This window comes from Oncorhynchus mykiss, chromosome 4 (genome assembly GCF_057628025.1).
Source record: "Oncorhynchus mykiss isolate SJ-2025 chromosome 4, ASM5762802v1, whole genome shotgun sequence".
Lineage (NCBI taxonomy): Eukaryota > Metazoa > Chordata > Actinopteri > Salmoniformes > Salmonidae > Oncorhynchus > Oncorhynchus mykiss.
This window is the reverse complement of record NC_143025.1, coordinates 462,151-479,400: the sequence shown is the minus strand read 5'-3', so window position 1 is coordinate 479,400 and position 17,250 is coordinate 462,151. Positions and strand designations below refer to the sequence as shown.

The 17,250-nt window shown below is 44.1% G+C and overlaps 1 protein-coding gene across 8 annotated transcripts in view; it reads left to right on the top strand.

Annotated features, from left to right (window-relative positions):
• The window catches only part of ice2 (interactor of little elongation complex ELL subunit 2), a 48,679-nt gene that overhangs the window by 19,190 nt on the left and 12,239 nt on the right, over nucleotides 1-17,250 (top strand). The window contains exons 8-14 of one of the 8 annotated variants that reach the window (XR_016495007.1): nucleotides 526-707; nucleotides 1,744-2,551; nucleotides 3,313-3,479; nucleotides 7,035-7,164; nucleotides 9,652-9,736; nucleotides 10,254-10,326; nucleotides 13,350-13,602. Coding sequence is in view for 3 of the 8 variants with exons in the window: in XM_090230799.1 (XP_090086925.1) it covers nucleotides 526-707; nucleotides 1,744-2,551; nucleotides 3,313-3,479; nucleotides 7,035-7,203; nucleotides 9,652-9,736; nucleotides 10,254-10,304; nucleotides 13,350-13,602 (1,715 nt within the window). In the remaining 5 variants the exon portion in view is untranslated. Of the gene's footprint in view, nucleotides 1-525; nucleotides 708-1,743; nucleotides 2,552-3,312; nucleotides 3,480-7,034; nucleotides 7,204-9,601; nucleotides 9,737-10,253; nucleotides 10,327-13,349; nucleotides 13,603-17,250 lie in introns of all 8 variants that reach the window. The other 7 variants (XR_016495008.1, XR_016495009.1, XM_036968903.2 and 4 more) reach the window with 7 other exon arrangements.

Below are 17,250 nucleotides of genomic sequence, written 5' to 3'. Positions count from 1 at the left end.
TATGCACTTCCTGGTGAACCCAGTCACAGTCGTAACAACATCCTCTATGTACTTCCTGGTGAACCCAGTCACGGTAGTAACAACATCCTCTATGCACTTCCTGGTGAACCCAGTCACGGTAGTAACAACATCCTCTATGCACTTCCTGGTGAACCCAGTCACGGTAGTAACAACATCCTCTATGCACTTCCTGGTGAACCCAGTCACGATAGTAACAACATCCTCTATGCACTTCCTGGTGAACCCAGTCACGGTAGTAACAACATCCTCTATGCACTTCCTGGTGAACCCAGTCACAGAGTCAGTGTATATGTCCATACTATTCCCAGAGGTGACCCGGAACATTTCCCAGTCCAGGTGATCAAAACTGTTTTGAAGCATAGATTCCAATTGGTCAGACCAGTGTTGAACAGTCCAATGAGAGATCTACAATGTTCAGACCTGCCATAAAGTCAACATCTGTTTAATAAACTTGTTTTCGTGATGTGAACCAGCAGACCTGTAAGTAATGTGTCTGTATTGCAGGCAGTAGCCAGAGTAAGACGGTGTACATCGACCCTCCACTGCTGCAGACAGAGATGACTGTGAGAGAGAGGAGTCTGCTGTTCCATGAGGAGAGCATGAAGCTGTCAGTCAACAAGACTGGAACCAAGAATGTCTTCCACCTCATGACTGAGACTCCAGCTATGAACAAACAACTACCCGCTGTATGTAGCCTAACCCTGACCTTAACCCTACATCTCCTAGCTGTCTGTAGCCTAACCCTGACCTTAACCCTACATCTCCTAGCTGTCTGTACCCTAAACCCTAACCCTGACCTTAACCCTATATCTCCTAGCTGTCTGTAGCCTAACCCTGACCTTAACCCTACATCTCCTAGCTGTCTGTAGCCTAACCCTGACCTTAACCCTACATCTCCTAGCTGTCTGTAGCCTAACCCTGGCCTTAACCCTACATCTCCTAGCTGTCTGTACCCTAACCCTGGCCTTAACCCTACATCTCCTAGCTGTATGTACCCTAACCCCTAACCCTGACCATAACCCTACATCTCCTAGCTGTCTGTACCCTAACCCTGACCTTAACCCTACATCTCCTAGCTGTCTGTACCCTAACCCCTAACCCTGACCTTAACCCTACATCTCCTAGCTGTCTGTACCCTAACCCTGACCTTAACCCTACATCTCCTAGCTGTCTGTACCCTAACCCTGACCATAACCCTACATCTCCTAGCTGTCTGTACCCTAACCCTGACCTTAACCCTACATCTCCTTGCTGTATGTACCCTAACCCCTAACCCTGACCTTAACCCTACATCTCCTAGCTGTCTGTACCCTAACCCTGACCATAACCCTACATCTCCTAGCTGTCTGTACCCTAACCCCTAACCCTGACCTTAACCCTACATCTCCTAGCTGTCTGTACCCTAACCCCTAACCCTGACCTTAACCCTACATCTCCTAGCTGTATGTAGCCTAACCCTTAATTTGGTTTCATAGCAGATTTTTTGTAATTGTTTCCCTTGCTAGAGTAAATTTGGTTTCTAACTCAGTGTGCGCTCTACAGGAGAGCTCTAACTCAGTGTGCGCTCTACAGGAGAGCTCTAACTCAGTGTGCGCTCTACAGGAGAGCTCTAACTCAGTGTGCGCTCTACAGGAGAGCTCTAACTCAGTGTGCGCTCTACAGGAGAGCTCTAACTCAGTGTGCGCTCTACAGGAGAGCTCTAACTCAGTGTGTGTTCTACAGGAGAGCTCCCAGAGGAGGCTGGCCTCGTTTGAGACCTCTGGTCTGGACTTTGGACTTGATCTCACAGACTTAGAAACGTTTGGAGAAACGACTCAGTCCCCCAAGAGGCTGAAGACCCATAATCTACAGAAAGACTTGTTCAGTCAGCCTAAAACCAAGTCTAAACAGTACAGCAGAACTCAGGATGAAGAGGTGAACTTATTATGGACAAACACGAAGGTGGTTTCAGAGACAGAGGGGAGAGAGCTAAGAGAGCAGAGCTGTACTGAACAATCATTGGCTGCTACTGTCCCTTCAGCCAATCAGCTGAAACCTGGCTCTGTACAGGACTCTGAGGAACAGTTATCCTCAGGTGGAGACTCAGAAGACGAGCGCCTGGTGATTGATGACCCTGTATCCCCAGTCTCCACCACCAACAGGTTACCCCCAACCACAGCGACCCAACTCTCCCCAACACATCAACAGGACACCCCCCGATCCCCCTCTGCCTCCTCACCACCACCCCTCGCCACCGGGACAAGGAGAGTGGCCAGGAAGGCTAAGGTACCAGGGGGCTGTGACCAGCTGGGTCAGATCCTAGCCATGCAGAAGGCCATGCTCAAACCCAAACCCTCTAACAACCAGACCCAGGACCCAGCCAGACCCTGCTCCTCCCATCCCGCAGAACCCCTCTCCAACCCAAACCCCCAGTCGCTGGTGAAGCCATGTGTGTCCAACTACCTGGAGAGTACCCAGGATGGAGAGACGTATGTCGACGCCCCTTCTCAATCTGGACCAATAGACAACAGGAAGACTGTACAACAAAAACGTTAGTATTAACCATCAACATGGACAGATATAAATATATTCAGTATGTGAGACTGTAGCATGGTATGTGTGTAATGATTATAGCTGTGGTTGTGTTACATGTTAATGTGTCGTCCCGCAGGGCTGATGTGTTACATGTTAATGTGTCCCCCCCAGGGCGGATGTGTTACATGTTAATGTGTCCCCCAGGGCTGATGTGTTAAATGTAATGTGTCCCCCCCCCCAGGGCTGATGTGTTACATGTTAATGTGTTCCCCCCAGGGCGGATGTGTTACATGTTAATGTGTCCCCCAGGGCTGATGTGTTAAATGTAATGTGTCCCCCCCCCCAGGGCTGATGTTACATGTTAATGTGTCCCCCCCAGTGTTGCTGTGTTATATGTGAATGTGCCTCCCCCCTACCCAGAGCTGCTGTGTTACATGTTAATGTGTCCCCCCCCCTCCCAGGGCTTCTGTGTTACATGTTAATGTGTCCCCCCCCCTCCCAGGGCTTCTGTGTTACATGTTAATGTGTCCCTCCCCAGGGCTGATGTTACATGTTAATGTGTCCCTCCCCAGGGCTGATGTAAATGTGCCTCCCCCCTACCCAGAGCTGCTGTGTTACATGTTAATGTGTGTGTCCCCCCAGGGCTGATGTGTTACATGTTAATGTGTTACATGTTAACGTGTCCCCCCCCAGGGCTGCTGTGTTACATGTTAATGTCACCCCCATGGCTGCTGTGTTAAATGTTAATGCCCCCCCCCCCCCCCCCCCCCCCCCCAGGGCTGCTGTGTGATGATCTCATGGGGGGGGCTGAGGATGAGGAGGACTATTCCTCTCCAGAGGAAGGAAACCTGCTGTATAAACTGTACAGTCTACAGGACCTGCTGCTGCTGGTGCGGAGTGACATCTGTCTGGCACACACTCGCAGGCTGGGCACCAGCAACAAGGTCTGGAACACACACACACACACACACACACACACACACACACACACACACACACACTCGCAGGCTGGGCACCAGCAACAAGGTCTGGAACACAGATACACACGCAGGCTGGGCACCACAACCAGGTCTGGAACACCTTCACAGCCTTCAGAAAGTATTCACACCCCTTTACCTTTTCCACGTTTTGTTATTACAAGGTGGAATTCAAATCTAATTGTCATTTTTTTTGGTCAAGGATCTACACAAAATACTTGTTAATGTCAAAGTGGAAGAAACATTTGTGAATAATAAAACTAATATATCTTAAATACATAAGTATTCAACCCCCTGAGTCAACCCACCTGGCAGCGAGTCTTCTGGGTAAGTTGCTAAGAGATTTGCACACCTGGAATGTACAATATTTGTACTAAGACATACAGCTCGTTGAGTGCAAAGGCCGTAAGCTAACAAGAACATGCTCATCCAGAAGCAGCGCTCCTAGTGGCCGGGGGCTTTAATGCAGGAAAACTGTAGTCTGTTTTACCTCATTTCTACCAGCATGTCACATGTTCAATCAGAGGGGGGAAAAACTCTAGACCACCTTTACTCCACACACAGAGATGTGTACAAAGCTCTCCCTCACCCTCCATAATTCTATCATCCTGATTCCTGCTTACAAGCTAGAACTACAGCAGGAAGTACCAGCGACTCGCTCAGTATGGAAGTGGTCAGATGACGTGGATGCTAAGCTACAGGACTGTTTTGCTAGTACAGACTGGAATATGTTCCGGGATTCCTCCGATGGCATTGAGGAGTACACCACCACAGACATTGGCTTCATCAATAAGTGCATCGATGACGTCGTCCCCACGGTGACCATACGTACATACCCCAACCAGAAGCCATGGATTACAGGCAACATTCACACTGAGCTAAAGGCTAGAGCTGCCGCTTTCAAGGAGCTAATCCGGACGCCTATAAGAAATCCCGTTTCGGGAAAGCTCGTTTCGAGGAAAGCAACAAGGAAGCATGCATTAGAGCACCAGCTGTTACGGACGACTGTGTGATAATGCTCTCTGTAGCCGATGTGAGTAAGACCTTTAAACAGGTCAACATTCACAAGGCTGCAGGGCCAGGTGTATTACCAGGACGTCTACTCTAAGGTAACCTGCCTAAATGACTACCGCCCCGCAGCACTCACGTCGGTAGCCATGAAGTGCTTTGAAAGGCTGGTCATTACTCACATTACAACACCATCATCCCAGAAACCCGAGACCCACTCCAATTCACATACCGTCCCAACAAATCAACAGATGACACAATCTCAATCGCACTCCACACTGCCCTTTCCTACCTGGACAAAAGGAACAGATATGTGTGAATGCTATTCATTGACTACAGCTCAGCATTCAACACTATAGTGCCCTCAAAGCTCATCACTAAGCTAAGGACCCTGGGACTAAACCCCTCCCTCTGCAACTGGATCATGGACTTCCTGACAGGCCACCCCCAGGTGGTAAGGGTAGGCAACAACACATCTGCCACGCTGATCCTCAACACTGGAGTCCCTCAGGGGTGCGTGCTTTGTCCCCTCCTCCTGTACTCCCTAAGTTTTCTGACAACACAACGGTGGTAGGCCTGTTCAACGATGAGACAACCTTAAGTAGGAGGTCAGGTGTGGTGACAGGACATCAACGACCATCAGGATACAACCGAGTCCTGCCCCTATATGGCTATAGACCAGATCTACACCACAGATGGAGTTGATGGAGATCAGTGAAGACCAGAACTACTCCACAGATGGAGCTGACAGAGAGAGAGATCAGTGAAGACCAGAACTACACCACAGATGGAGCTGACAGAGAGAGAGATCAGTGAAGACCAGAACTACTCCACAGATGGAGCTGACAGAGCGAGAGATCAGTGAAGACCAGAACTACACCACAGATGGAGCTGATTGAGATCAGTGAAGACCAGAAATACACAACAGATGGAGCTGACGGAGATCAGTGAAGACCAGAACTACACCACAGATGGAGCTGATTGAGATCAGTGAAGACCAGAAATACACAACAGATGGAGCTGACGGAGATCAGTGAAGACCAGAACTACACCACAGATGGAGCTGACAGAGAGAGAGATCAGTGAAGACCAGAACTACTCCACAGATGGAGCTGACAGAGAGAGAGATCAGTGAAGACCAGAACTACACCACAGATGGAGCTGATTGAGATCAGTGAAGACCAGAAATACACAACAGATGGAGCTGACGGAGATCAGTGAAGACCAGAAATACACACCAGATGGAGCTGACGGAGATCAGTGAAGACCAGAACTAGCATGGTAACCTATAGGTCCTGTAGAGAGGAAGCATGGTAACCTATAGGCCCTGTAGAGAGGAAGCATGGTAACCTATAGGTCCTGTAGAGAGGAAGCATGGTAACCTATAGGTCCTGTCTGAACCCAATATAGTTTGTTAATATCTGAATATAGAGAGGAATCATGGTAACCTATAGGCCCTGTAGAGAGGAAGCATGGCAACCTATAGGCCCTGTAGAGAGGAAGCAAGGTAACCTATAGGCCCTGTAGAGAGGAAGCATGGTAACCTATAGGCCCTGTAGAGAGGAAGCATGGTAACCTATAGGTCCTGTAGAGAGGAAGCATGGTAACCTATAGGTCCTGTAGAGAGGAAGCATGGTAACCTATAGGTCCTGTCTGAACCCAATATAGTTTGTTAATATCTGAATATAGAGAGGAATCATGGTAACCTATAGGTCCTGTAGAGCGGAAGCATGGTAACCTATAGGTCCTGTAGAGAGGAAGCATGGTAACTTATAGGCCCTGTAGAGAGGAATCAAGGTAACCTATAGGTCCTGTAGAGAGGAATCATGGTAACCTATAGGTCCTGTAGAGAGGAAGCATGGTAACTTATAGGCCCTGTAGAGAGGAATCATGGTAACCTATAGGTCCTGTAGAGAGGAATCATGGTAACCTATAGGTCCTGTAGAGAGGAAGCATGGTAACCTATAGGTCCTGTAGAGAGGAAGCATGGTAACCTATAGGCCCTGTAGAGAGGAAGCATGGTAACCTATAGGCCCTGTAGAGAGGAAGCATGGTAACCTATAGGTCCTGTAGAGAGGAAGCATGGTAACCTATAGGTCCTGTAGAGAGGAAGCATGGTAACCTATAGGTCCTGTAGAGAGGAAGCATGGTAACCTATAGGTCCTGTAGAGAGGAAGCATGGTAACCTGTAGGTCCTGTAGAGAGGAAGCATGGTAACCTATAGGTCCTGTCTGAACCCAATATAGTCTGTTGTGTGAGTACATCTGTTGTTGCAGTACAGTAGATCAATAAAGGGACAGTAGTTGAGCTGCTGAAAAGCCTAGTTAGTGCGTAGGTCAAATTATCTTTTGAATTTCATGTGTTTTTCGGGCTTCAGACAAAAACTAATATTTCAACCAAAACAGTTTTTTGTTTTTAATATACTCCTTCTTTGTACACATGTACCACACATCTGGTATATGCTGTTCACTGTGTTGAGTAAACCCTTAGTAAACCTGCGTGTGTGTCCTGCAGGTGGTCCCTGTCTATGTCCTGTCCAAGATGGAGTACCAGCTTTCTTATGGAGTGGAGAGTCTAACTAAGACTGAGGCCTGCCGGCTGTGGGCCGAGACACTACTACACTCCAGCACTGTCCCCTATATAGGTAATATACTAGTATACTCCAGCACTGTCCCCTATATAGGTAAGATACTACTACACTGTCCCCTATATAGGTAAGATACTACTACACTAGAGCACTGTCCCCTATATATAGGTAAGATACTACTACACTAGAGCACTGTCCCCTATATAGGTAAGATACTACTACACTGTCCCCTATATAGGTAAGATACTACTACACTAGAGCACTGTCCCCTATATAGGTAAGATACTACTACACTGTCCCCTATATATAGATTAGATACTACACTGTTAGATACTAAGAGTGTAAGACACTACACTCCAGCGCTGTCCCCTATCTATAGGTAAAATACTACTACACTGTCCCCTATCTATAGGTAAAATACCACTACACTGTCCCCTATATATAGGTAACATACTACTACACTGTCCCCTATATATAGGTAAACTACTACTACACTCCAGCGCTGTCCCCTATATAGGCAAGATACTACTACACTGTCCCTTATATATAGGTAAGATACTACTACACTCCAGCGCTGTCCCCTATATATATTGGTAAGATACTACTACACTAGAGTACTGTCCCCTATATATAGGTAAGATACTACTGCACTAGAGCACTGTCCCCTATATAGGTAAGATACTACTACACTAGAGCACTGCCCCCTATATAGGTAAGATACTACTACACTAGAGCACTGTCCCCTATATAGGTAAGATACTACTACACTGTCCCCTATACAGTGGGGCAAAAAAATATTTAGTCAGCCACTAATTAGTCAGGTACACTTCAACTATGACAGACAAAATGAGAAAAAAAATCCTGAAAATCACATTGTAGGATTTTTAATGAATTTATTTGCAAATTATGGTGGAAAATAAGTATTTGGTCGCCTACAAACAAGCAAGATTTCTGGCTCTCACAGACCTGTACCTTCTTCTTTAAGAGGCTGCTCTGTCCTCCACTCATTACCTGTATTAATGGCACCTGTTTGAACTTGTTATCAGTATAAAAGACACATGTCCACAACCTCAAACAGTCACACTCCAAACTCCACTATGGCCAAGACCAAAGAGCTGTCAAAGGACACCAGAAACAAAATTGTAGACCTGCACCAGGCTGGGAAGACTGAATCTGCAATAGGTAAGCAGCTTGGTTTGAAGAAATCAACTGTGGGAGCAATTATTAGGAAATGGAAGACATACAAGACCACTGATAATCTCCCTCGATCTGGGACTCCACGCAAGATCTCACCCCGTGGGGTCAAAATGATCACAAGAACGGTGAGAAAAATCCCAGAACCACACTGGGGGACCTAGTGAATGACCTGCAGAGAGCTGGGACCAAAGTAACAAAGCCTACCATCAGTAACACACTACGCCGCCAGGGACTCAAATCCTGCAGTGCCAGACGTGTCCCCCTGCTTAAGCCAGTACATGTCCAGGCCCGTCTAGTTTGCTAGAGAGCATTTGGATGATCCAGAAGAAGATTGGGAGAATGTCATATGGTCAGATCAAACCAAAATAGAACCTTTTGGTAAAAACTCAACTCGTCCTGTTTGGAGGACAAAGAATGCTGAGTTGCATCCAAAGAACACCATACCTACTGTGAAGTATGGGGGTGGAAACATCATGCTTTGGGGCTGTTTTTCTGCAAAGGGACCAGGACAACTGATCCGTGTAAAGGAAAGGATGAATGGGGCCATGTATCGTGAGATTTTGAGTGAAAACTTGCTTCCATCAGCAAGGGCACTGAAGATGAAACGTGGCTAGGTCTTTCAGCATGACAATGATCCCAAACACACCGCCCGGGCAACGAAGGAGTGGCTTCGTAAGAAGTATTTCAAGGTCCTGGAGTGTATATATATATGTATATATATGTGTGTGTATAATATATATATAAATATGGCTGGTATGTATAATTGTGTTTGTTCTTCACTGGTTGCCCTTTTCTTCTGGCAAAAGGTCACATCTTGCTGCTGTGATGGCACACTGTGGTAATTCACCCAGTAGATATGGGAATTTATCAAAATAGATTTTTTCTAATTATTTTTGGATCTGTTTAATAGGAGGGTAATATGTGTATCTAATATGGTCATACATTTGGCAGGAGGTTAGGAAGTGCAGCTCAGTTTCCACCTAATTTTGTGGGCAGTGTGCACGGAGCCTGACTTCTCGAGAGCCAGGTCCGCCTACTGCGGCCTTTCTCAATAGCAAGGCTATGCTCACTGAGTCTGTACATAGTCACAGCTTTCCTTAAGTTTAGGTCAGTCATAGTGGTCAGGTATTCTGCCACTGTGTACTCTCTGTTTAGGGCCAAATAGCATTCTAGTTTTCTCTGTTTTTTTGTTAATTATTTCCAATGTGTCAAGTAATTATTTCTTTGTTTCCTCATGATTTGCTTGGGTCTAATTGTGTTGCTGTCCTGGGGCTCTGTGGGGTCTGTTTGTGAACAGAGCCCCAGGACCAGCTTGCTGAGGGGTCTCTTCTCCCTCTCTCTCTCTAGGTCATATCAGCGCCCACACTTCAAAGGTAGCTCTGCTCAGGAAGCTGCCAGAAAACTGGAAACCCAACGCTTCCTGTGACTTCAAGTGAGTGTCCTTAAGGACAGGAGAGCCATGCTACAGAAATGCATCTAATCATCACTAGCTGTCCTCAGTGATGTATGTTAGAATTAATTATCTCATGTCTATCGTCCTCAGTCCAACCTGATGTTGATCTATTCTCTCTACTCTGCTCTCTCTCTTATCCTCTATTATCCTCTACTCTCTCTTTCTCCTCTCTACTCTCTTCTGTCTCCTGTCTCTTCTCTCCTCTCCTACTCTACTCTGGTTTCCTCTTCAACTCTACTCTCCTGTCTCCTCTTTTCTCTCTCTCTAATCTTGTCTCTCTCCTCTCTCTCTCCTGTCCTCTACTCTACTCTCCACTCTCTCTAATCTTCTGTCTCTCCTCTCTCTCCTGTCCTCTCTACTCTACTCTCTCTAATCTTCCTCCTCTACTCTCGCCTATCTACTCATCTCTCTCTACTCTACTCTTCTCTCTCCTTGGTCTTCTCTCTCCTCTGTCTTCTCTCCTCTGTCTCCGCTCTCCTCTGTCTCTACCCTGCAGACCAGCCAAGTCCCTCAACATACTGCATCATCTGCTGAAGAAGATCACTGGGTGAGTTGACTTCCTCTTACTGGTGAGTTGACTTCCTCTTACTGGTGAGTTGACTTCCTCTTACTGGTGAGTTGACTTGCTAAAGATGTAAAGGTGGTGTATTTGTTGTAGTGTATTTATTGTGTAACATTCATTTTATTTTGTCACACACCGGATAGATGCAGTGAAATATATGGTTTTACAGGGTCAGCCATAGTAGTACGGTGTCCCTGGAGCAAATTAGGGTTCAGTGACTTGTTCAAGGGCACAGCAACAGATTATTCACCTTGGCGTCGCGGGTATTGGAACCAGCGATCTTTCGCTTACTGCCTCATCACCTAGTGTAGTTTTAGGGATGGGCATTTGAAATTATTTCAATATTCAATTAATATCATGATACAGTGCCTCAAGTCTTCACACCCCTTGACTTTTCCCCCCAAATGTTGTGTTATAGCCTGAATTTAAAATGGGTTGAATTGGGATTGTGTTTTCCTGGCCAACACACAGTAATACCCCATAATGTCAAAGTGGAATTAGATTTTTAAATTTATTTTTACAATTAATAAAAAAATCTAAATAAAGCTGAACTGTCTTAAGTCAATAAGTATTCAACCCTTTTGTTATGGCAAGTCTAAATAAGTTCAGGAGTAAAAATGTACCTCACAATATAATTTAAATGAGGCCTAACTGAATGATGAGGGAGAAGAGGTTGATTACTGCATACAATAGCTATGGGATCAGCAGTGGCATTCAGATGGACATAAATTAGGTTACTTACATTGTATCTTCCAATGCCCCTGGGATAATGTACAGTGCCTTGCGAAAGTATTCGGCCCCCTTGAACTTGGCGACCTTTTGCCACATTTCAGGCTTCAAACATAAAGATATAAAACTGTATTTTTTTGTGAAGAATCAACAACAAGTGGGACACAATCATGAAGTGGAACAACATTTATTGGATATTTCAAACTTTTTTAACAAATCAAAAACTTAAAAATTGGGCGTGCAAAATTATTCAGCCCCCTTAAGTTAATACTTTGTAGCGCCACCTTTTGCTGCGATTACAGCTGTAAGTCGCTTGGGGTATGTCTCTATCAGTTTTGCACATCGAGAGACTGACATTTTTTCCCATTCCTCCTTGCAAAACAGCTCGAGCTCAGTGAGGTTGGATGGAGAGCATTTGTGAACAGCAGTTTTCAGTTCTTTCCACAGATTCTCGATTGGATTCAGGTCTGGACTTTGACTTGGCCATTCTAACACCTGGATATGTTTATTTTTGAACCATTCCATTGTAGATTTTGCTTTATGTTTTGGATCATTGTCTTGTTGGAAGACAAATCTCCGTCCCAGTCTCAGGTCTTTTGCAGACTCCATCAGGTTTTCTTCCAGAATGGTCCTGTATTTGGCTCCATCCATCTTCCCATCAATTTTAACCATCTTCCCTGTCCCTGCTGAAGAAAAGCAGGCCCAAACCATGATGCTGCCACCACCATGTTTGACAGTGGGGATGGTGTGTTCAGCTGTGTTGCTTTTACGCCAAACATAACGTTTTGCATTGTTGCCAAAAAGTTCAATTTTGGTTTCATCTGACCAGAGCACCTTCTTCCACATGTTTGGTGTGTCTCCCAGGTGGCTTGTGGCAAACTTTAAACAACATTTTTTATGGATATTTTTAAGAAATGGCTTTCTTCTTGCCACTCTTCCATAAAGGCCAGATTTGTGCAATATACGACTGATTGTTGTCCTATGGACAGAGTCTCCCACCTCAGCTGTAGATCTCTGCAGTTCATCCAGAGTGATCATGGGCCTCTTGGCTGCATCTCTGATCAGTCTTCTCCTTGTATGAGCTGAAAGTTTAGAGGGACGGCCAGGTCTTGGTAGATTTGCAGTGGTCTGATACTCCTTCCATTTCAATATTATCGCTTGCACAGTGCTCCTTGGGATGTTTAAAGCTTGGGAAATCTTTTTGTATCCAAATCCGGCTTTAAACTTCTTCACAACAGTATCTCGGACCTGCCTGGTGTGTTCCTTGTTCTTCATGATGCTCTCTGCGCTTTTAACGGACCTCTGAGACTATCACAGTGCAGGTGCATTTATACGGAGACTTGATTACACACAGGTGGATTGTATTTATCATCATTAGTCATTTAGGTCAACATTGGATCATTCAGAGATCCTCACTGAACTTCTGGAGAAAGTTTGCTGCACTGAAAGTAAAGGGGCTGAATAATTTTGCACACCCAATTTTTCAGTTTTTGATTTGTTAAAAAAGTTTGAAATATCCAATAAATGTCGTTCCACTTCATGATTGTGTCCCACTTATGGTTGATTCTTCACAAAAAAATACAGTTTTATATCTTTATGTTTGAAGCCTGAAATGTGTCAAAAGGTCGCAAAGTTAAAGGGGGCCGAATACTTTCGCAAGGCACTGTACATTTGCTGAAGCATTATGACAACTCAGCAACACAATGGTAGGGAGTAACTGAGCTGTGCTTGGGTCATTGATAAGTCATTGTCGTAACGCAGAACTATAATGCTGTGAAAGGATCCAGGAACCCAAGTGATTTGTTTGGATCCCATCCTCCTTAGAAAATGAGCTTTGTTTCCAGAAGGTATCAGAATTGTCAATAAATGTCACACCCACAGAGCTGTAATAGTCTGGTAGTCAGTTATGGAGGGCTGAAAGTCTGCTGAACCGTTCAATACCACGATTTAGGGAGGGCAGAGGGACCGATATTATGGGGCATTTGTGGGTGTCAAGCACAGACCCAATCAGTTCTTTAAAATACATCTTCAGCTGTTCCGAGCTGCCCTTCATAATGTCTTTGAATCCCACATGAACTATCATGGCCTCACTTTCCTGGTGCTGTTAAAAATGTTTGGGAGCAGCTTATTGATGCCCTGTACTGTAAAGTTTTTGCTTTAGGGACTGAGGCATTTCTCACCATTCAACTGCCCAATACAACGGCCTGAAAAGGGAATGGAGAAATCCTCCCATTCCTACCCCTCACACAATTGTGTCTTTAGGTTATCTGAGGGCCACTATCTGATCTGTGTGTCTAATAGGTTATCTGAGGGTCACTATCTGATTGGTCATAAGGCAGGGGAGCCCTTCGTAACCATCTTCAAGGCGGCGGAGGGGCGGAGGATTGTCCGAGAGGCCTATAACCTGCACCAGACCCATAGCAGCGTGCCCCCTCCCTCTGCCCTCGGCCCTGTACCCTGGGTACCGCTAGACCCCACGCTGGTCCTACCCTTCCACCAGAAACACAGCCGGCCACCCTGTACCTTCCCCCCTCCAGACCTGCAACAACACAAGGTAACCTTAACCACTAACCAGACCTGCAGCAACACAAGGTAACCTTAACCCTTAATCTTAACCCCTAACCAGACCTGCAGCAACACAAGGTAATCTTAACCACTAACCAGACCTGCAGCAACACAAGGTAACCTTAACCCTTAATCTTAACCCCTAACCAGACCTGCAGCAACACAAGGTAATCTTAACCCCTAACCAGACCTGCAGCAACACAAGGTAACCTTAACCCTTAATCTTAACCCCTAACCAGACCTGCAGCAATACAAGGTAACCTTAACCCCTAATCTTAACCCCTAACCAGACCTGCAGCAACACAAGGTAACCTTAACCCCTAATCTTAACCCCTAACCAGACCTGCAGCAACACAAGGTAATCTTAACCCCTAACCAGACCTGCAGCAACACAAGGTAATCTTAACCCCTAAACAGACTTGCAAGCAACACGAGGTAACCTTAACCCCTAATCTTAACCCCCAACCAGACCTGCCGCATAGACAGAAGGTACAACAGATGTGAGAGGGGGAAAAAATGTTACATATCGCAATATTATACCAATACCAAGTATCAATTAATACAAATTAAAAAAACATGTCATCCTATAGCTTAACCCTAACCCCAACCCAAACCCTAACCCTATAGCTTGTTCTCCAGCTTCTTTTTAAATAGTGAGCCAACATGTTTTTGGCACTTATTTCCATGACTGATCAATATGCTCTGTCTCTCTTCAACAGACATATTTTTATTTTATTTTATTGAACCCTTATTTCACCAGGTGAGTTGACTGAGAACACAGTCTCATTTAGAGCAATGACCTGGGGAATAGTTACAGGGGAGAGGAGGAATGAGCAATATGTTTGGAACATCAAATTGCAATAAAATCACAGTAACGAATCAGTATACAAATAGAATCGTCAAAATGGCAACACAGTGCATTCGGAAACTATTCAGACCCCTTGACTCGTTTCACATTTTGTTACGCTACAGCCTTAGTCTAAGATTGATGAGGGAAAAAACTATTTAATCCAACTACACACAATACCCCATAATGACAAAGCAAAAACAGATTTTTTGAAATTGTTGCAAATAAAAAATGTATAATGTATTACAAATAAAAAACGATCACATTTGCATACAGCACCAGTCAAAAGTTGACACACCTACTCATTCCAGGGTTTTTCCTTTATTTTTACTGTTTTCTACATTGTCGAATAATAGCAAAGACATCAAAACTATGAAGTAACCAAAAAAGTGTTAACTTCACTAGGGTAGGGGGCACCATTTTCACCTCCGGATGAAAAGGGTGCCCAAAGTAAACTGCCTGCTACTCAGGCCCAGAAGCTAGGATATGCATATAATTGGTAGATTTGGATAGAAAACACTATTTGAACAGTTTTGTAAACTTTAATGTCTGTGAGTATAACAGAACTGATTTGGCAGGTGAAAACCTGAGAAAAATCCATCCAAGAAGTGGGATTTTTTTATGTTTGTAGTTTTCTATTGAATGCCATTACAGTATCCATTGACTTAGGACTCAAATTGCACTTCCTATGGCCTCCATTATATGTAAACAGTCTTTAGACTGTTTTTATTCTGAAAAATGAGAGAGTAAGACCACTCAATGAGTGGACCCTACAGTGTCCCAGAGATTTTTCATGCGTGCGACCGAGAGAGTGCCTTTCTTGTTTACCTTTTATTATGACGATGTTATTGTCCGGTTGAAATATTATCGATTATTTAGGCTAAAAACAACCTGAGGATTGATTATAAACATCATTTGACATGTTTCTACGAACTTTACGGATACTATTTAGATTTTTCGTCTGCCTGTTGTGACTGTGTTTGAGCCTGTGGATTAGTGAACACAACACGTTTTTTTTATATAAAGAGGGACTTTATCAAACAAAACAAACATTTATTGAGTAAATGGGAGTCTTGTGAGTGCAACCATATGAAGATCATCAAAGGTAAGTGATTCATTTTATTGCTATTTCTGACTTGTGTAACTCCTCTACTTGGCTGGTAACTGTTTGTAATGATTTGTCTGCTGGGCGCTGTTCTCAGATAATCGCATGGTATGCTTTTGCTGTAAAGCCTTTTTGAAATCTGACACCATGGTTGGATTAACAACAAGTTAATCTTTAAACCGATGTATAACACTTGTATGTTTTATGAATTTTTATAATAAGTACTTCTGTTTTTGAATTTGGCACTCTGCAATTTCACTGGATGTTGGCCAGGTGGGACGCTACCGTCCCACGTCCCCTAGTGAGGTTAACCTGTCTAGGACTGGGGTTCCGTCCCGCAACAGCTAGTGAAAGTGCTGTGCGCCAAATTCAAAACAACAAAAATCTCATAATTACAATACCTCAAGCATACAAGTATTTTACACCATTTTAAAGATACAATTCTCGTTAATCTAGCCACAGTGTCTGATTTCAAAAATAATTTACAGTGAAAGCACCACAAACCACCAAGCCACAGAAAAACACAGCTATTTTTTCCAGCCAAAGAGAGGAGTCACAAAAAGCAGAAATAGAGATAAAATCAGATGACACTGAAATCTTCATCAGATGACACTTCATGTTACACAATAATAATGTTTGATAAAGTTCATATTTTTTTCAACAAATCTGAGTTTACATTGGCGCGTTACGTTCAGTAGTTCTAAAACATGCAGTGATATTGCAGAGAGCCACATCAATTTACAGAAATACTCATAATAAACATTGATAAAGATACGACTATTATACATGGAACTTTAGATAAACTTCTCCTTAATGCAACCGCTGTGTCAGAGCGTTGCCATGCAATAATCTGAGTACAGCCTTTAGACAACAAAGCAGCCAAAATGATACCCGCCATATTGAGTAGTCAACATTACTCATATGAGTTCTGTTATACCCAGACATCATTCAAACAGTTTTAGAAACTTCAGAGTGTTTTTTTATCCAGTACGAATAATAATATGCATATATTAGCATCTGGGACAGAGTAGGAGGCAGTTCACTCTGGGCACGCTATTCATCCAAAAATGAAAAAAAAGTTCAAAGTTAAACAAATCAAACAAATCAAATATATTTTAGATTTTTGATTCTTCGAAGTAGTCACCCTTTGCACATTCTTGGCATTCTCTCAACCAGCTTTATGAGTTAGTCACCTGGAATGCATTTCAATTAACAGGTGTGCCTTGTTAAAAGTTCATTTGTGGAATTTCTTTCCTTCATTTGTTTGAGCCAATCAGGTGTTGTACAGAAGATAGCACTATTAAAGACCAAGTCCATATTATGGCAAGAACAGCTCAAATAAGCAAAGGGAAACGACAGTCCATCATTACTTTAAGAACTTTGAGTGCAGTTGCAAAAACCATCAAGTGCTATGATAAAACTGTCTCTCATGAGGACTGCCACAGGAAAGGAAGACCCAGAGTTACCTCTGCTGCAGAGGATAAGTTCATTAGAGTTACCAGCCTCAGAAATTGCAGCCCAAATAAATGCTTCAGAGTTCAAGTAACAAACACATCTCAACATCAACTGTTCAGAGGAGACTGCATGAGTTACTGCAAAGAAACCACTTTGCAGTAAAGGACACCAATAATAAGAAGAGACTTGCTTGGGCCAAGAAACATTAGACCGGTAGAAAACAATCCATT